The sequence below is a fragment of the Ciconia boyciana genome, chromosome 4, assembly GCF_034638445.1.
Source record: "Ciconia boyciana chromosome 4, ASM3463844v1, whole genome shotgun sequence".
In the NCBI taxonomy this organism is placed as follows: Eukaryota; Metazoa; Chordata; class Aves; order Ciconiiformes; family Ciconiidae; genus Ciconia; species Ciconia boyciana.
In genome coordinates this window covers 53,370,257-53,392,033 of record NC_132937.1, presented here as the reverse complement: position 1 = coordinate 53,392,033, position 21,777 = coordinate 53,370,257, and the positions used below count along the sequence as shown (strand labels likewise).

General features: G+C 37.3%; 1 protein-coding gene across 6 annotated transcripts in view; it reads right to left on the bottom strand.

Annotated features, from left to right (window-relative positions):
* CNTLN (centlein) overlaps nt 1–21,777 on the bottom strand; it is a 199,375-nt gene that overhangs the window by 132,262 nt on the left and 45,336 nt on the right. For all 6 annotated transcript variants that reach the window (XM_072860344.1, XM_072860352.1, XM_072860350.1 and 3 more), the window contains 3 exons: nt 19,230–19,364; nt 18,459–18,638; nt 10,584–10,717 (listed from right to left, as the gene is read on the bottom strand). In XM_072860344.1, the coding sequence (XP_072716445.1) occupies nt 10,584–10,717; nt 18,459–18,638; nt 19,230–19,364 (449 nt within the window). The remainder of the gene's footprint in view (nt 1–10,583; nt 10,718–18,458; nt 18,639–19,229; nt 19,365–21,777) is intronic.

The following is a 21,777-nucleotide window of genomic DNA, read 5'->3' as shown; positions in this document are numbered from 1 at the left end:
AGCAATAAAGAGAAATTAAGAAAAAGAACAACAATGACCTCCATTAAACAATTGTGTTCAAATAATTTTATTGTAGATAATGAGCTTCCTATTTTCATTTATTTTTCTGTCAATTGCCTTATCAACACTAGAAGTTACATATAAAATATTTATCACATGCTTTTGTGAAATATCTACAAAACAGTTAAGTTTCAAAATGGAATGCCTTTCAATTTCCCTCTAATGCTCTAACTGCTCTAAAATAAATGGATTTTCACTACTGCATCAACACTTTCTAATCAATATTTGGTTAACTCTTTAGCAGTAAGTGTCAAAATGTAAAATATTTAGAACGCATGGACTGTAAAATAAGTTTAATTTTCTCCTTTTAAATTAGAACCATCAGGGAAAAAAAAGTTTTTCTTAACTTGCAGAGCATGTGTAACACAAGTCTGTTTTCTGAAATGCATCTACTTTGTATGTCTGCTGATAAATTACTTTTTGTCTGCAGGTACAGCATACTGCAACAACCATAAGCAAAGTAAGTAAACTTTCATCTGTATTATATAACATAACAATAAAAGCTCTATAAACACAATAATAGGAATCATGTAATGCAACTACAGGATAGATCTAGTATAATCAGTCTGCTTGAGAATTTTACTGTACTGCTGATAAATCTTACAAATTAAGGTGGAAACAAAGATCAGTAACTCTTACTTATTATAAACGATTAAAAACTTGGAATATTTTCTGTAACACATGTTAATAGTTCAGATGACTCCATTAATCCCTTTTAATATATTTTCTACTTAATTCTCTATTTAATTCACAAGCACATTTTGCACTAGTGTTACATACATATACTGAAATACAAGTTTATCACTCCAACTAATTTTCTTCCTTACTTCCTCAAAGAATTTTCTTGGTGACCTCCAACACATATGCAACTTCTCTGTGCCTAGAATTATCATCAACAACAAGATGTATCATTACATTTTTATAATACTGCTGGAGATGTCCAGTCAAAGGTTAGTGTACAAAAGGTAAACAGCAATACCAACTTTGTTGTGTTTTCCTGTGAAACTGCACAATGACAAAGAAATTATTTTAAGGGAACTTTCCAAAAAACATTTCTTAAGACCTGTGCCACTACTTAATATGTTGATTATTCACTGAAGGCACAACATCTGAATAGTTATATAAAAATTTAAATTACATGTACCACAATAGCACAGTCAGACAACTTAGTGTTGTTCAAAAAGTACTGTTTAAAAAGCCTGTTAACAGGCCAATACAGGAGAACACTTTAAGGACATGTGTACTTAACAGTATTTAAGTCCTACTGTTCTCAATGAGATGTAAAATAGCTCCTCAAAAATCACAACGGTACAGGTGCATTAAAGACTCTTTATTTAACAAAACCAAAGTAAAACTGCAGTATGTACTTCATATGTGCTAATTTAATTCTGTTCACAAGCACAGCAGCAGAAATAAGAACACAGTGATATATTAGCACTTTCTGACACCCTGTATAACAGGCTTCCAAACAAGCACTTGTTTCATTTCCCCGACTGTGAGTATATACTAGAAAGTGACACATTTTGCACTGCAGTTACAACACAGATTATATTAATTTTGCACAGGTTCTCCAATCAGATCTTCATTTTGTTGTGGAAGGGAAAAACATGGGATAACTTTAATCCTCAGATACTGTTGGAAATGTTGGTAGTAACTGTTGCCAAGACCACTCTGCTATATTGCTGCTCTTTAATTTGTATGCAAACGTTAATTCAGTTATCTGTCTGTCACCTGAGAATGCACAGTATTATGTGTTCTCTAATGGTCTGCCCACAAAGTGTATTAAGGTCAATGGGAATCTTTTTTGTTGACTTTATCGTGCTTTGAGTCATATCCTAAAGGGGAGGGGCTGGGAAGGGGAAGCTAAATCTTGCAGCCACCCAAGAACTGCAGCACAGTCAGAACACATGTTAACATGTTTGCTCATGTTGAATTCAAGGATTTTTAAATGTAAGGAAAAACTCAGCCACAGTTCCATTACACCACATTTTAAAAATCAAACTCTATTTATTCATACACATATCCTAACTTGCTTTATTTTTCTTTTTTGAATAAAAAGTTGCACAAACCAAAACAGTTGCAATCTGAAAAATTCTTGAGACAGAGAAATACACAACCACTGTATTTAACTTGTGGGTGTACGTTACAGCTGCTTTTATCCTCTTTAGGGAATGAGGTACTATTTTTACATTGTAAATCCACAAAGGGAACATTCTTTTATTTCATTTTTACACATGGAGGAGGAAATGATGCTCAATCTTACCAGGAATTATTCAGCACCAATGGTGCAATACAAATAAATTCACAGAATGAAGCACTTTTGATAACAGACAGGCCAACTTGGTGAGGGAAGCTTTAAAATAGGAGTGGTGGGGGACAGAGATGTTGACCAGGTAACAAGGGAGGGAGTTGTGGCCCGGGCTGGCAAGCAAAAGGCACACGTTGGTGTGGACAGGGAAGACCTTGTAATGAACAATACAAGGCTCAGGGAAGACGACCTCAAGTATATGCACATAAATGAGGGAGTGCTGACAGGACATCAGTATGGGGGAGTCTCTCAAGAGTCTTCCTGGGAAATAAGCACAGCTGGGTGCCCATCTGAAGTTGCTGTTCAAGTGCACATAGCATGTCTGCATGGAAGATGACAGGAGGAATCAGAGATCTGTCTGCAGGTGCAAGGGCTCATTGGGTGAGATAACTCACATGACTGGAGTGCTGCCACGCATGGATACAGGCTCTTTAGGAAGGACAGGCTGGGATGGCAAGAAGTTGCCCTTTATGTGAAAGAGTAGTGTAAATGGATGGAGCTCTGCCTTGGGATGGGCAATGAGCCAACTGAGAGAGTGTGGGTCAGGTGTGGGCAGACCAATGCAGATGACATCGTGGTTGCCTGCTGATCCTTTCTGATCAGGAAGAAAAATTAAGTCCTCTTCAGAAAACTGGAAGAAGATTCATGTTTGCAGGGCCTTGTCTTTATGGGGACTTGAATCACTCCAGTATATGCTGGAGGTACAATGCAGCAAGGCACAAGCAATCCAGGAGGTTTCTGGAGTGCTTTGATGATAACTTCTTGCCACAGGTGATCAACAGGCTGATGATGGGAGACACATTGCTGGACCTCACACTTACAAACATGGAAGAACTGGTCAGGGATGTAAAGGTCAGGGGCAGCCCTGTCTGCAGCAACCTTGAGATAATGGGAGTTCAGGATCCTGAGAGGAGGGAGAAAAGCAAAAAGCAGGATCACAACCCTGGATTTCAGGAGAGAGGACTTGGGCATTTTCAGGGACCTACTTGGAAGAATCCAGTATAATACCAGCCTGGAGAGAAGACGGGACCATGGAGCTGGCTGATTTTCAAGGATCACCTCCTCCAAGATCAACAATGGTCCATTCCAATGAGCAAGAAGTCAAGCAAAGGTAACAGGAGGCTTGCATGGATGAACAAGGACCTCCCCTGCCTAAACTCTATGTAAAAGGAAGGATACAAGATGTAGAAGCAGGGACAGGAGACCAGAAGGAATTTAGAGACATCATCTAAGCATGCAAGGATAAGGTTAGGAAAGCCAAAATCTCTTTGGAGTTGAATATGGCGAGGGACACGAACGGCAACAAGAGGCTTCTGTAAGTCCATCAGCAGCAAAATGAAGACAAGGGATAAAGTGGGCTCACTGCTGAAAACAGCAGGGGTTCTGGTAGCAAAGGACATTAAAAAGGCCAAAGCACTCAATGTCTTCTTCAGCTCTGTCTTTAGGCAAGTGGTAACACTTGCCTCCAGCAATCCCAGGTCCCTGTGACTCAGTCTCAGTGGAGGAAGATCAGATCAGGGAACATTTAAACAAACTGGACATGTCCATGGGACTTGATGTGATGCACCTATGAGTGCTGAGAGAGGCTCAATAATCTTTGAAAGGTCATGGTTATCAGGGGAGGTTCCTGAGGACTGGAAGAAAGCATGTCAGTCCTATATTCAAGAAGTAGGATCTGGGAAACTAGAGCAGTCAGCCTCACTGCAGTCCCTGGGAAGGTGATGGACCATATAAAGGACAAGAAGATATTGGGAGTAGTCATCATGCATTTACAAAGGGGAAATGATGCTTAACTGACCTCACAGCCTTCTCTGATGAAATGACTAGCTCAGTGGATGAGGGGAGAGCAGTGGATGTTGTCTGTCTTGACTATAGTAAGGCTTTTGACACTGTCTCCCATAAAATGCTTATAGACGGACTGATGAAGTATAGGCTAGATAAGTGGATAGTAAGGTGGACTTGAACCTGGCTGAACTACTGGGCTTAAAGAGATGTGATCAGCGGCACAAAGTCCAGTTGAAGGCCAGGCACTAGTGGAGTACCTTAAAGGCTAACATTGGGGCCAATACTTTTTAACATCTTCATTAATGACTTGGACAATGGGACAGAGTGCACCATAGCAAGTTTGCTGATGACACAAAACTGGGGGCAGTGGTTGTTTCACCAGATGTTTGTGCTGCCATCCAGGGGGACCGTGACAGCATGGACAAATGGGCTGACAGGAACCTCATGAAGTTCAACAAAGGGAAGTGCAAATTACTGCTCCTGAGGAGTAATAACCCCATGTACTAGCACAGGCTGGGGGCTGACGAGCTGGAAAGCAGCTTGTCAGAAAATGCCCTGGTGATCCTGGTGGACACCAGGTGGACCATGAGCCAGTAATGTGCCCTTATGGCAAAGGCCAATGACATCCTGAGCTGCACTGAGACGACCATTGCCAGCAGGGGGAGGGAAGTGATCCTTCCCCTCTATTCAGAAGTGGTAAGACGCATCTCAGTGCTGTGTCCAGTTCTGGGCTTCCCAGTACAATAGAGACATGGACATACTGGAGTAAGTCCAGTGAAGGACCACAAAGATGATGAAAGGATTGGAGCATCTGCCATACTTAGAGAGGCTGGGAAAGCTGGGACTGTTCAGCCTGGAGAAGGGAAAGCTCAGGGGGATATTATCACCATGTATAAATACCTGATGGGAGTCTATAAAGAAGATGCAGACAGACTCTTCTCAGTGGTGCCCAGTCACAGGAAAAGAGGCAATGGGCACAAATAAGAAACACATGAAATTCCAGTTAAACATAAGAAAAATTGTTTTATCCTGTAAGAGTGGTCAAACACTGGAACAGGCTACCCAGCGAGGTTGCAGAGTCTCCATTCTTGAACATACTTGAGCTCAACTGGACACCATCCTGGGCAGCCTGCTTTAGCTGATACTGCTCGAGCAGAGGGCTGGACCTGCTGGAGCAGCGGGACTACACAATCTCCAGAGGTGTCTGCCAGCCTCAGCCACTCAGTGATTCTGTGTGATTCTGTTACTAATTTGCTTGCAGCGTGCTCAAAGAGTACACAAAATCAACCCCATGATAATCAGAAAAACAGCTACAAGATAAAAATGAATTTCTGATCAAAATATCTGTTAATATGCTCACTCAAAACAGCAAACTACTAAGCACTCTACAAGAGAGACACCTGCCTGACACTGCAGCAGGATAAGGATGTCAAGTCCTAAGTAAAATGATACTCTCAGGCAAGCATGTAACAGAAGATATAATCAAAAATTGCAAATTGGATGTAACAAAGGTAATGAATTGCATTTAAAATATATGTGCCTATAAACACACCCATATGTATATATACATCTATACGTGCATACACAAATACATAGAAATATATACATCTACACATAAAATATATAAATTGTATCTGGATGTGTACATGTATGCATACAAGTAGGATATATGTATAGAAATATAAGCACATATTGACAAAATGTTTTGATATACTGTGCACTCTAAACAAGCACAAACACAAATTTAAGAAAAAAGTCACCATCAGCAGCACTAATTGAAAAAACAATATTCTCTCAGCTAAGCAGCAAAATTGAAACACTTACTAGGTCTATTTTTTCCCCCCCACCACCACCCTCCCCATAAACAAGCACACCATGATAGAGTATTTAACTCCATTTAACATTGAAGTCACCAGATGTTACTGAGAAAAAAAACCACCTCTCTGTCTCTAATCTAACACCTCAAGACCAATACAGTGGGAAACCAAGAAATTTACAGAAAGTGAGCTGCACTCTTCAAGTCACAAGGAAAAGCATGCTATGAAAAATATTCAGGTTTTTCTCAAGTCAAAATAGAAGAGCATAACTAAATTATTTCAGCCACTAAAGTAAGATTACAACAACCTTAGCAGATTCTGCTTTAAACATTGCAAGGTTGACACTACATGAAGACACTACAAACTGGACTGCAGCAAGACTCAAAAGATTTGACACCTTGTCCTGCCAATAATAATACTTAAGATTCATACTATTGTTTAGGGTGGAGATAGCTCTGGTGCTCACATCTGACAAGAGTGTGAACTAAAGTTTCCTCCTATCCTTAAAGAATAATATTAAATAAAACATTAAATAAAACATATGTGCAGGACATTAAATAAATTTACGTCCTGCACATACCAACAGTTTAAGAGTAAACTGTGGCTTCCCAGAGATGTAAATTAAATGAATACCTACTGTCACTCCAGAAGCTACATAACTGTGCTGCAAATAGAGTTAATGTTCATCACACCTACCACTTCAGGTGATGTTGTTGGCTTTGTTTCACCACCACAGTTTTGGTGAATATGCTGGGATTCTGAGTAGCTCAGCTACTGCCATTACCAAGGGAATATAAGAGGTTTTGGGGTAATTCAGGAAATCTCTAGATTCCATTACCTATAGTTTAGAAATACAACACAGTGACAGGCACTATGAATTATGGTTTCTCAGGGGAATGGCATAGATACTATGAAATGCTTTACAGCACACAGCAAAGAATAACCTGAAAATCCCAGAGCAGCAAAATAAGGACTGAGTAGAAATCCAACTGCCTCATAATTTACAGCATGAAGGTAAACAGTAACAGTGTAGGGAGCGGGGGCGTGCCAAAAAAAAAAAAAAAAAAAGGCAATATCGTTACAAAAGAAGTGGTTGTAAAATGATCAGGGATAGATTTGGACTAGAAACTAATCATAGGAATGAAGTCCTGGCACACACTTCCAGTAAGAACACAGGGGCAAGAAATTCTAATTCATTTCAGAATGGAACTTAGTATATTCGCAAACTGTTTAATATTTCCTGGATACCTGTGACAGCAAGGCTCAAGTCTCAGTGAGTCAAGCAAACCTCTCTAGTTTGATGTTCAGAGTTCCACCAGAGCTCTGTGCCAGTGAGACACAGACCACTGAGTGCTCAGCAGTAAACACAAAGTTCTAGATCCCAATATTTAGCATAAATTTAAAACAAAAATCCCACACATGCATTGGAGTTAATCTTCAGAAACAAACAGCAAGATTTAACGTTCTTCAAGAACATGAAAATGGAAAGGCTACCAGGGACTTGAAATAGATCCAGAAAATCTGTACTGAATGCAAACATGAAAAATATAACAAGGAAATGCATTTCACAGCTACTTCAGGATTTTGAAATTAAACCCAGTGAGATCAAGAGTGCTTTGCAAAAATAAAGCCAGCAGAGAAACGTGGTGGCTTCTTGAAGACATCCGCTGTGCAGGATGGATCCTGTAAATACTGTCTGTTCAGTGGTATTAGAAAATTTATCTTCCACACCTCAGAAGTATGTGACAGACCTTTACTGACACAGAGTGGGATTTTCAAAAACACCTGCTATTCCGTAGGACCAGAGTTAGACTGGAATACTTCTTCAAAATTTTGGTCCCTACTAATTTGCTGAAAAAAACTGCCTCTTAAAAGAAAACAGTCCTTTTAGTGTCTACAGACATAGTTACTGTTAAACTGAAAAAAACTCTTGTCAACAAACTGACAGATATGCAGAACAGAGCAAGAAGTTATGATTGCACAAGAAACAGAGCATCAGACCAGTTTACACATAGGCCCTTAGAGACTTTCTTTTCCAATTGATTTTAGCATCTACTGTAAAAGTTTCAGACAGTATTATCAAGGTGTCAGCTGAAAGAGTATTTTTCTGGATCTGCCTATACTGCATATGAAAGAAGACACCAAATGAAGGAAGCCAGTTTTCTTCCTTTCTTCCTCTAGAGCTTGTCTCTAATAATTATGACTGTGCTCCTGGTTTGTTTTCAAAAAAGGGGAGGGTGGGGAAGGCAGGCAGGCAGCACACAGGGAGAGAGAGACAGAGCAGTAGGGAGAACAGAGAGATTTGCAAATCAGATTGTCTTTTTCAGCTCCAAAAGTTGGAAATTTATCATGGGAAACTGGAGATAGTAAAGGGAGATAGGGTATTTTCCACGTTATTTGTCAAAGAATTTTCTACCAGCATTAAATGAAAACTGACCATTCAATGTGATACTTTTATAAGACTAAGTTTTAAACAAGGATAACTAACAAAAAAAAAAAGTATCAGTTAAAAAACCTGAACAATCAAATGCTTCAATCATGAAGTCAACACAGTTCTAAGATCTTGGCCTAGGAAGATTAGAAGATGTAAAGACTTTATTTTCTCCTCAGATTTTTTCCTTTAATTCTGGATTCATTGCTTCCTTTAACCTAAGTAAGAGTTTGGCTTTTGTCTACATAGACTTTTATTATTTTGACTTTTTTTCATTAAGAACCAATAGAAAAATAGTTTTATCTACATGCTGACACTTTGAGAAGTTAAAGAAAAACTTCAGTATTCTGTATGACAAAAAAATACAGAATATTTGAAATTCTCAGTTTGTATTGCTAACTACTGAAACTACGGCCTGAAACAGTGAATTTTGTATAATATAAGACATTTAGCATAAGCCTTCTTTTTTCATAATAGAAATGTCAACAAGAAACCTGTAGCCAAAGACAGTTCATTAAGAAAGATTAGCAGACATTGAATTACAATGATATTGATCAAATATATACATATATATAACCTGTCAAGTATAACTCACATACTAGTGATATGGAAAAATACTATCATTCATTGCAATACCAGTTAAATATCTAAGAAGGAAAACATTTCAGCACACAGAAAAACATATATCATCAGTTTGCCAAATTCTTTTCCATAAATTTAGAAGGTTGGTTGTATGGAAAAAACATACAGAAAAGGACTTCAAACAGTTCAAAATAAGTATGTTGTCCACCTTTTTGTTACCTCAACTTCAGGCCTTATGTTCAAAAAAGTACTTATTTTAATTACATATTTAAACAAGATGTCTGTGACAAATTCTAAGAAGTTGTTTTGCAGTGAATAGCAAAGAATACATTTTGAGAAATTTTAAGTTCAATGATTTGGCCAACTCAGTCTGCAATATCCTAAACTGCACCCAACAAGCAGTAACTTTGCAAACCTTGACTACCTGACTTCAAAAATGTCTTCTTTGCTATCCCTAGTCCTCTCACACATATATACTTTTCTGAGAATAATTTCAGAAGATAATAAAGCCCATTAGTCCATTGACGAATTTCACAAATTTCAGTGATTGCCTCTTTCAATACAATTTTCATTAAACTTGCTTATTTTTATTGACTTTTGAAAACCCAATCATTATATATTTTAAATATGAAAATAACAAGACATCATTTTTACTGTAAAGATTTCAACAAATACTAGGACAACAATCTAGGTCAGAGGCATAAAAAAATAATATTTCTAGTTTTTTCCCAAAAAGACTTAGATATTGACTCCCTACAGTAAAGTTATTTTTGCTTAGAAAGCAAAGAGGAGTGTCTGTACCAATGATCTCTGCATCCCAACTGCAGCTCTTCAGGCATAACCACAGTTTGAGGGAAAATTGAAGGGAATATTATTTGTCTAACACAGGAGTGATAAACACTGCGCATGCCTCTGAAACTAAGAAGTGAAAAACGGACAATTTCCTGACAATCCACTTAAAGTTATTAATTGTCTTCTGCCATTACCTTCATTTTGAGGAATTCAGTAGTCTAGTCAATTCATATAATTCATTCTAGCCTTCATTTCTTTTCCACAACTCAACCGATACAGCACTAATCTTAACAGATTCAGTGTAAAGAAATTGTGTGTGAGACCTAAGATAAAGCTTAAATCACTGCACTTTAAACCTTTAACACAGGCCTATGTAGACTTTTGCTGACTCGTCAGATTTGACTCTAATTAAAAAGTCAAAGTTAGGCTTAGAGCTTTTCCAAGTTTAGGGCATTTAGCCTCTCCAATTAAATGTTTATGTCACTAATCATATTGGTATTTTGTTACTTTCAGTGGAGATTGGTAGTTCTCTGACCCAATGCTAACTACAGAAGTGTAATTTTTAAAGTCCATCCCTACTCAAAAACTGGTAACAATATACTAACAGTCAAAATGTATCAGAGGGAGCTTACATAAACTGTCTTCTACTGGTAGACTTCCAAAAGCTTTATGTCTTGTAGAACAGAATGGTATGAAAATACACTGTTGCACAAAAATACTTCTAAAGCAAGATACTGCTTTGTAAGTGGAACAATAGTCTTTTTGAGAAGATTCAGACTTAAAGGTAATGAAATAATGAAATACTTACTTAGCTCTGATCACATCACAATCCTTTTGGGAGAGTTCTTCCTGTTTCACAGCTACCTGAGATGACAAGTTACTGCATATACTGCGCAACTCTTTCATTTGTTCTCTTGCCTCTGCTAAATCAGTTTCCAAATTCTGCAAAGAAATCATTTGAAATGTATTAAAGATAATGTATAAGAAAGAGTTAAAATCTACTATGCATGTTATCTACGTACATAGACATATGGATGTGCACATACATGCATGCATATATTTATCATGGTCTAAGCAAATATATATAGGTATATGTGCAGGTATGCATGTATGAAAAATGTGAAATACCAGGAAAAAAGGTATATTTCAGATTTTAGGTGGCCACCTATTCTTTACTGTAGGAAGTTTTCCTTAATTCATTTGCTGCATGTGGAAGGAGAGTCCTGAATCAAATCTTTGCAAAGCAACAGTGCACTATTTAACGAATGAACTGATTAAACTATTTAAGCCTTGTTTTCTGTGTAGACAAACAGAAAAAACCTAGTCTTAACAAAAAACAGCTATACATTAATTGTTTTAAGTTCTTGAAAAATTGTGCAATATTGCAGACATGAGCTAAGAATCATAGCTACGGATTCATTTTTGAGACTGTTTGTTAAATCTGCTCTGATTTTGCACTTCTAATTCAGTGCAAGGAATAGTTTCTTCAGGAGAAGAAATAGTGTACAAGAAAACTTCTGGAAATGCTCATTGAAAACAATGTAAACAAGCAACAGTTTGCCTTTTACAGTAAGCCTTATTGTAGAAGTTAGCCAGCAAAGTGTGAAGGTGTACCTGGGAAATATAGCAGCAAGGCAGCTTATTCAAGCAAGACTTCAATCTTTACATAGTAACCTTACTAGAGTTCTCTGGAGGTTTAGCAGCTTAGAAAAGTACTTCAGTCCTTAAGAAGCTTCGTATGACTATTCTCCCAGAGTGTTTTGAGGCAAGAATGGAAAGAGAAATATTACAGCAATATCTAGAGCAGAGTTTCAGTAGGTGGCAACGGCCTTAGACCTGCTTTGGTATTATGCTACTCACAGACACAATCACTTGTTCTCAGGAAGGCAAATATTCCAGGATTCATCAATAATTTAAAATAAATACCTCCTAGAAGGAAAGCATCCCTAATCTACTGCCAACAGTATATTAGTTTATCTTCCATTTACATACAGACTTAGTTAAAGAAATAAAGAAATGCACATTTTTCTCTTTCAGCAAAGACGCCTCAAATATTGAAGGTATCAAAACATTTTTATAACTGAAAAGTGAATAATTAATTGTCTCTCTTTAAAATAGCATAAAAATGTCTTATACATATTTGGATGTATCAGAAGTGTACTACAATCAAAGTCTTTGAATTTAGACAAGAATTATCATGTCCTGTTAATAACAGGACAGTAACATTAACAGTTACCGTTAATGCAACTGACAATAACAGTAACATTAATGTGAGGAAATGGCAACATTCATGAGTGAATGAGGTACAAAAACTATTTGTTTCAGGATAAATCTCAGGCTATATGCCTGGTGTACCCAACTAATGAGTCGTCATTCAATCTCAAAGGCTGGGTAGCAAAAATTATTTTTTCTCAGATAACAGAAGGTTTCAGAATCACAGGAGACAGTTCATTCTATTGACACATGAAAATGTTGAAGTGTAATAAAGTATTTATAACTTACAGCCAAATAATCTTAGAGGTTCTTCTCAGTGGTATTTTTTCCACAGCAGCTAAAAGTTATTGTATATGTGAACACACATGATAATAGGATTTATTCACAAAAAAGGTGAACTATTTGCCTATCTTTCACACCACACTATAGAGTTGCAGAGGTTTTTCATGGTAGAGATTAAAAAAATATCTGATCTTACCAATGCTTAAGTTCCCATCATCATTTGCAGTGTGCAATACAAAGAATAGGTAACAAATGACTTTGTCATAAATGCAACTTTAAAAGTTATACAATGGCAGAATTTAAAAACAGAAAAAAGTATCTTTCAGTACTTCACCCCATTTGTGACATATGCGACTTCACATTTTGATTTCAACTAACAAATTAATCAGTTCAACCTTTTGAACTGATTTTGAAACCTTTACTTCTTGTGGAAATCAGAAGCATTACTGAAAGGGCAAAGCATGAAGAAAAAGGGGCAAAGAGGGACTGGTTATACAAATAGCTTATATACTGAAATATCATATGTTGAGATGTTCAGCAGAGCTTTTGTACATAAGTCAGAAATCTAAGATTATGAAATAACCTATAATCTTTTACACTCAATTTCTGAGTATTTCAATTTTTTAAGATCATGTGGAATTTACTATGTTGCCTTTTAGTTAATACAGTAGCCAAGAAGATAGTTTCATTGCATAAACATGCAGTCTGAAAGTTTGCTAAATAGGATTTTCAGGTTAAAGCTAATTTAAACTGTACATAGACTGTTTAGAATTCAATCTTTTAAAGCATATTAAAGCAAAATAAGTGCTACGTAAAATACAGTAAGTTAAAATACCTAATAATTCAGTTATATGAGGAAGAAAATGCTTATTTTAGAGAAAAATACAAGACAGTAAAAGATATGATACTTCTTTATAACAGTACTCAAAGTGAAGCATGAAAAATAAGTCTAGTCATTATTTCTAGCCATGAAAAGTGGTGATCCTAACTAAAATGAAATGAAGATAAATAGCAGTATAGTAATTTAAGGTAAAACTTTACAGGAATATTTTTATCACTTCAAACCAAAGAACTATAAACTCAGAAAAATCAGAGAAAAGGTGAATTTAAAAGAACTTCAAACATGAAAAGCATAACACACAGACAAGGTGTGAGGCAGCACAGTTATGCACAGGTTATGGACTCACTGTAAATGAACACTCTGGTTTTGTTATTTGTAGCTTCAAACCGTAGAAAATCACTTTCAAATACAGCAGCTCTATTTTCATGTTTTTTCTTGTTATGTATTATGACAGAAGGGAAAGTATTTTTTCAAGGTCCCATCAACAAAACTCGCATTCTTCAGTGGAACTAATATCCCTCCTCTTGAGAGAGATGGCTGTTTCTCAGGGTGTTTCATTTTAGAAGAGAACACCTCTCCCTGTTTCTTTAAAAGCTCTCACCTCCAGACTTTAGGAACTTTGCCAACTAGAGGGAGGGGAAAAAAAAAAAAACACCACAAAACCAACCAAACAAAAAAACCCCACCAAACAAACAAACAAACAAAACCCAACAAAAAAAACCCAGTAAGCAATTCCACTATCTTTTAGGTCACCTCCACTTCAAATCTGCTAGTCTGACATTTTTTGTGTCCACATACAAAACCTTTTGTGACTGTCTCAGTTTGGGAAAATATACCTTCTTCTTATTATTAAACAATAACTTAAGTAACCTCCACCCAAAGAACAACAAAATAACTCAAAACCCTAATTAATTCTTAAATACAGAGACACATCCATGTATAAGATGGCTGATAGACAGCTTTTCCACTTGTGCACTTTTGGGAGCTAATATAAAGCTAATATAAGCCCTGGGAAGCACAGAAGAGTAATTCTCAAGAACTACTCTAAGGCAGAAAGCAAAGCCCTATGTTAATTTTCTGTACACTGTACATTATTTATATGAAGGTATAGATGGGAAAGACAAACAATAAAACACAATTGTCATCCTTTTAGCCACCTTATCAGGTCTCTTCCTGTTACTCTGCCTCACTCAGCTTTTGGCTAATATAACAAATCTTTAAAGAAATACTCCTTAAATGGACAAACTAGCCATAGAAGCTTTTTCTCTCAGTTTGAAAACGTTGAATTTTATACCCCAATTCATCTTATAGTAGCTCTGGAAACAACCTGTCTTTGAAAGTGACAAGTGACACTTCTCTGCACAGAAAATGGTTTAAAGACTGAAAAAAATGGGCTAGTAACACTTAGTTCAGCCTCTGAACAGAGGGCCATTTTTCCAAAAGAAGAATCTGTTATTTAGACCTAGCATTTCTATCATCTAATACACATTTTAAAAACAATGTTGGGGTAGCTTACATTGATAAGATTTCATTTTATTCCTTCTCAGATATAGGAGACTAACATGAATAGTGTCTGTATACATCATCCTCAATAGTGTTAAATATAGCGTTTATTACTGAAAAACATGTACAAAAAGAGATGCTGGTTCAACTCCCAAACTCAAGGCTGAGAGGCAGAACTGACTTTCAGAAGGAGATATAATGTCTTAATTTAAATTATTCTTATCTATAACAATTTTTACAATCACTTGAGAACAACAATACAATTCCATTATTGAATTTGCTCATAAATTACTTTTTAAAAGCATTTCAGGGACATGTTATATTGGGGTGTATATATTAGAACATCATCTGCAGCCCAATATTGTGTAGTGTGATAATGTCGTATTTGGCCTCTGTGGTTAAGGAAATTATTATTCTTTATTGTTTATAAGCATCCTGTTAAGAGCCAATCTGGCATCCAATATTGATTCCTGAGTGTCGAGTAATAGAAATGGGGAATGTCAGGAACAGAGAGAGAAATTAATTCGAACTGAAACTTAAATTTTCAAGTGAATATTTACAGGAAGAGTATATGTAAAAACAGTGATGAACTAAAAAAAAAACAACTTTGTGCATTTTTACAAATTATTATTTTACAAAATATTGATAAAAAACAATGAGACAACATATTACTACTTCCTAGAGGTCAAATATAACATTTCCCTCTTTGCAGATAGTATTTTTAATATGCTTCTCAATCCTTGCAATAGTCTCGTGAGATAATCAACTTCATCTAACTCTGTCCATTAGCAAAGGTGTATGGTCACTTGTCTAACATCACAGAAGGTGGGGGGTGAAGGCAGAAGCTGGGGCATCAGACCCATGGACACATGCAGGCTAGCAGGGACCTGGGGAGGTCTCCAGTCACAGCCCCTGCCTAAAGCAGGTTCAGCCAGGGGGTCCAACCAGGCTGCTCAAGGCTTTACAAAATCAGGGGTTAAAATCTCCTAATGATGGAGATGGCCCAACCTCCATGGGCACCAGTCCCACTCCAGGGCTGTCCTCCTTGGGGAAAAGGCTTCTCCTTATCTCCCGCCTCTGCTTTTCCTGTTTCAGCTTGTGCTGCCTCTCACCCTTCTGCCACGCAAAGCTGTGAAGAGCCCAGATGCATCTCCTCCATCCTCTCCTGTTGGTGCCAGAGATGTTGTTGGATGGACCCAGCCCCAGAGGCATCCCTTCTCCTGGCTGAACTAGCCTGACCCACAGCCTCTCCTTGCAAGGCAAGGTCTCCAGCCCCACTGTCTCACCTCCAGACAGTTTACTGATGTCTTTCCTGTACTGCACCTAAAAATTGGTGCAGTTTCTAGCGTACCGAGCAGAGGGAGCCAATTCCTCCCCTGACTCCCGGGGCCATACCCTGTTCTTGCCTCTCTAGGCACTGCTGTCTCTCATTGCTGCCTGGGTGCATAGGGCTGGCCCCGATGTAGCTTGCTGCCCACCAGTGCCCAGGGCTGTCCCCCAGAGCTGATCCCCAGCCCCTGTATGGCTGCAGGGCTCTGCCTTCCCAGGGCAAGACTCATCATTTGTCCTGGTTAAGACTCCTGTTGGCCCATTTTTGTCAAGGTCCTACTTCCACGATTACTTTCTTTGTGATTTTCCCAGGGACTGAAGTGAGGCCAACCAACCTTTGTTCTTGGACTATCCTTTTCGTCAGGGGCCTCCCCTGATATCTATACTACTTTTGAAAGATGATAGGCAGCAGTCTGACAGTGACATCATCCAACTCTCTCAGCATCCTTGGATGCACTTCAGCTGGTCCAATGGACGTGTACTAGTCAAGTTCTCCCAACTCATCCACTTTTAGTACTTCTTGAACTCTGCCTCTAGGCACAAATGCTTGGGGGAATCTTGTTGGACAAGACTGAGGCAAAGACAACACTCAGTACCTCTGCTGTATCTATTACCTGCTGTCACTAATTCACCCTTCCCTTTCAGCAACAGGCTCCCGTTTTCCTTGTTCAGACTTTTGCTACTAAAGTAGTGCAAGAAACTCTTGTTATACCTGTCACCACTTGCAAGTCTCGACTGTAGGTAAGTTACCACCATCTTTGAGTGCCCAGACTGAATGTTTCTGAACTTCTCCTTTGTAGCTTTCACTGTTTCCACTTCCTGAATACTGCTTTCCACCCCGACCCTACACTGGAGTTTGGTTGATTAATTCTGTTTAGCCAAGCTGGTCTCCTAATACATCCACTTGTTTCCCTGAGTATCAGAGTGGACTATACTTGGGCTTGGAGGAAGCTGTCTTTAAAGTCTTGATAATTTTCCTGAGCTTTTTTACCTTTCAGTGTTGCTTCTCATGGGTTTCCACCTACCACTTCCCTGAACAAGCTGAAGACTCTCCTTAATTCTAGGTCTGTACTGTGCTATTCTCCTTCCTTTATCTTCTCAGGATCTTGGTCTTCACAATTTCATGGTCACTATAGCAAAGGCTGACATTGATTATTATTTCGTTAATCAGTCCTTCCTTTTTTGTGAACAGCAGATCCAGCTGTGCATCATTCCTTGTTGGCTCAGGGAATACCCATCTCAAGAAGTTACCTGTGTCATGCTCTAGACACCACCTTGACCTGTTTGTGACCCCAATCTGAAACACCAACACTACTTATTCCTACCCCTGGAATCACATGGCTGTGACGCAACTTTCTCTCTTGACCATGCCTTACCAGCCAGGAAGACAGATACACTGAAAATTATTCTGACTTATTTCATTGAAGGTGTGGGTAACAGTGATTTTCAATAATTTAGCCAATATTACAAGCAGTACATGTGACAACTTGAAAATTATTAAATCAGTTTAGTACCCACTAGATTTTCTCCCCCAGGTATCAAACAAACTATTTGTTGCCCTGGGAATCCTATTATCCTTTCATCATAACCACTCCAAAGGCCTCAATTTGCAACAACTTTACTTCTCATGTTAACAGATCTGAAAGAAGCTCTTTATGTCAGCACAACAATCAGAACTGTCACCAAAACCACTGAATTGCTAGTGGAGGAAAAAAGATGTTTCTGGGCAAGATGTTGAGTAGATAGTTACTACACTGAATATACCAGAAGGTCACGTACTTTGATAGTGTAAAAAAGCACAGCGTTCTAAGCGTTCATTAGCCATGTAAATAAAAAGAGTCCACTAAACAGGCATGTATATAAGCAGCCATCAAACACTTTGATACCATCCTTGTGGCTTATCTCTTACAGGAATTTAAAAAGAACTTGCCAATTTTCACCAGCAAACAAGACAAAATATCATTTAAATAAAAGACACAATATTCTGTACAATACATTCAATTATTTCCTTTTTGATTTTATCATAAACAGTGAAAATAACTTTTAAATATTATACGAAATAATAAGGCCCCTCACAGCGGGAGCCCTCTGGAGGCTAGGACACCATTTATTCAAAACTGCAGTTAAAGTTTTAAAGTATTCTTCCAAAACAACAAATATCAGGTCTACTGCAATCAAATTATAGGTAAGTAAATTATACATCGAGAAAAAATTGTGAATGATAATACTTTTAAGCTTTTATTAGTTCACATATATATATATTTTATCTTAAAATACAGTATCTTTTATTTTTTAATGATTACATTTTAAGATTACTATTTGAAGTCAGATTCCTGCTTTGCAACATCAATTTTTAAAAAGCTGTGGGTCTTAAGTGAAGGAATGTAAATGAATGCAAGTCCCCACTGGTAGATTTGAATATATAAGTTGTTATTTAAGGAAAATAACTTGTAGTGCAAATGTCTGGAGAAGTTAATTCTGAAATAACATCCAGGAGTCCATTCCACTTCGTACCTTTATTCTTGCATCGTTGCCAGATTTTTCTGTTTTCCATTGTGCCTCCTGCTTCCTCAGTTTCTCCAGGTCATTTAGCAGGTCAGCACAGCATGTATTTAATCCCTTATTTTCCTCCTCCAGGTTTTTTATAACCAGTCTGTTTTGCTCTTCCTTCTTCTGTGCACACTCCTCAGTGTCCTGTAGAACAGTACCACAAGGGCCGATAAACAAAAAAAAGTGAGAACTAATCAGCAAATATAAACTGTGCAGTTTTACCCTCACAGCAGCTTCTTCTATATTTGATGGCCAAGGTCACCTGTGTACTTTTATTGGCCTCTTTCATGCAGGTGGAAGGGTCATATTTTTTAGCTGGATGACAGCTTTGATGAGTACACATTTGCAAAGAGCCCATTAATTGATCAAGCTGCCTTTGATGCTGTCCCCAGCTATTTTTGAGACCCACACAGACATATCTTCCCAGACCTCGGCTTTATCAATTAATAATGCCAGTCCCATCAGAATCTAATTACAAGAAGCCACATCTTCACACTCTCCTACTTTCTTTGCTCCATTTCCATCATTAACTATTTATCTGAAAGTTATAAAGCTTGGATTCTTGGCTTTAAAGCATCTTCCTCGGAGTTGGTATGTGAGAAAACGGTAAGGTATAGCAAGGCCTAAGGCAATTTTTTCTCCAAGCTTGTCACTTTCTGTGCCACAAAGGCTGACATAGCTTAAAGAACTACTTCAAAGCTACAGTCTTATGAAACTATGTACAAGTCAATATACCTTAAGTTCTTGGCTTTTATCTTTAAATTTCTGGTTCAAGTTACTGAATTCATTCTTCAAACGGGCATTTTCCTCATCCACAGCAATTTTTCTCTGTATTAAGTTGTTTATCTCCTGCTGCTGTCCTGTGAGTCTCTATTTAAAAAAAAAAAAATGTTAACAGACAAAAAGCAATTGTAAAAGAACACGCGTGTACTGGATTTGAGACCTGTGCATTTTAGAGCTATGAAATGTAACAATCTGATATATGTAGTTTTATAGCATTATTTTCATTTCATTAGTACTTTAATCATACTCAAAATGACACAACTACATGACACAGTAATGTAAACGAGGAACTGAGTATCTTGCTATCACTAAACAAAAGAGCCCATAAATGCAGAACTGAATGGAAATTATTCAGTCAAGCTTAGACAAAGACAGTCATTTGCAGAAGTTATATTTGTGGTTACGGATTAAGAATACATTAGAACACTGTTTCCACTTGCACTTTTAGCATACCAAAAATCAAGCCAAAAAGTAGAGTTCAAAATTCTCCAGAATTCGTGAAGATAATGAGAAATAATTATTAAGTGAGGCAACTGAAAAGATTATGATACAAAATAGTTGTAAAAAGGAAATTAAGTCCAACTGAAATTGCAGCTCAGGGAAAATAATACAACTCTGTTCAACACAGACAACAGTTTAGTGTACCCACACATAATAAAATCACACTGCCAGCAAAAAAACCAATTTCAACTTTCTGTTTTAGATACTTGCATTCTATTCTTATGACATTCATATTAAAACACCCTCACTCTTAAATGCATATTAGAACTCTGCATTTTTCTTCAGGAGTCTGTTTTAATTCCACATACTGTTTAGTCCCTTCCCTTCCTAAATCAAAATGTCACTTATCTAAGACACTTTCCTAGCAGTAACACTGTAACCGTAGTAAGAAACAGATTAAACTTTTATCTCAGGACAAAAAGGCAACTGCTTTGCCTTTAATATACAAGCTAAATGAAATGTGTTCAGAAACATAAGTTATGAACAAGAGGATATACCTTTAGATTATTCTACAATACTGCTGATAACATACACATGGGTTTTCAACCTCCAAATGGTTAAATCTGGTTCATATGTCAGACATGAAAAACAATGAAAATGTGCTGAGAAAAAACATGTAAAACAATACTTTTGAAGTCATATCCAACAACCATTGATTTTAAACTTACATGTAACAATTAGGGCAAAAAAAGTAACTATGTCATCACTGAACTCAAAGTAACTCACTCACAAGAAGGAACACAGGTACTATAGGTAGCAGCCCTGCATACAAAGCAAGCTGCGCAGGGGTAAGCAGGGCTCGCTCTGCGTGTTGAACAGCATCAATGCATTGGCATCCAGAGCACTCACACCACACAAGGAAACTGTTCACAAAGCGATAACCACAGAAGGATGGGGCAATTTTGAGAGTCTGAGTGGCAGTTTGAATCCCAGCTTCCCCTCGATACACATGCTCTTCTCCCTACTCTGCACAAACAATTACTAAACACAAAGTAAATCTTCTCTGCCCTTTCTACTGCACTATGTTGTAACATTTGACAACTAGCTTAATAGCCAATAAACTACCTTTTTCAGTATGACCGGAGTTAAATCATGTAAAAGGCATTAATTTCATATATCTGATTATAAGACTAAGGTTGGCAGAAATAACTTCTTTATGAATTGCTGTTTAAACCACTAGTGAGCTAGTGTGACAGTAAGGCATGTGAAAAATATATTTGAAGATGTGCAGTGAAATTAATCTACGTATTAAGCAAATGTCTTAGTCAAAAATATACATGACTTCATTTCTTTGTGTGGATTGTATCTTTCCCTCCTTGTTTGTTTCATTTTTTACCTTTTAACAGAGAAAAAGTTACCATAAAGGTAACTTTATTAGGTAATTTATTAGGTAACTTTATTAGGTAATCCAAATTACTCTGAATGTCTGCCTCTCTTCTGTAGACCTCTTCACTTTTCTACACATCACATTCTCACTTTCCTTGCAAATATTTTTATTGACCTATTTCCTGTCCTACCACCATCTCCAAATCTCTTTGTACATTGTTCCTCCATATTTAGTAAATTTATTTTATCCCTCTGACCACTACTTCTATTCACACACTGTTACAAATACAGTAACATTTCTTACAAAATGAAAAAAAAAAACCAAAACCAAAAAACCACACCCCATACCACACTACATAGCAGAAAATATGTCCAATCAAGAACAAACCCTGCAACCAGTTCAGCATAGGAGAAACGTAATGTAATCCAGGTAACTTGTGTATCAAATACTGAAAACAACCAACCATAAACAGATAATATTAGTAAATAGGGTAGGGAAGCATGAAGGATTTTTTTTTTCTGCACTGAAAATTTCACTTTATCAGGAAAAAACAAATTATCTTTGTTGCACCTCATAATCAATAGCAGCCACAGTAGAATTCAAAGAATATATAAAATTATGTACTTTCTAACAGTAGTCTTCAAAAACATGGAAAAGAAAGTGGCTGTGAAT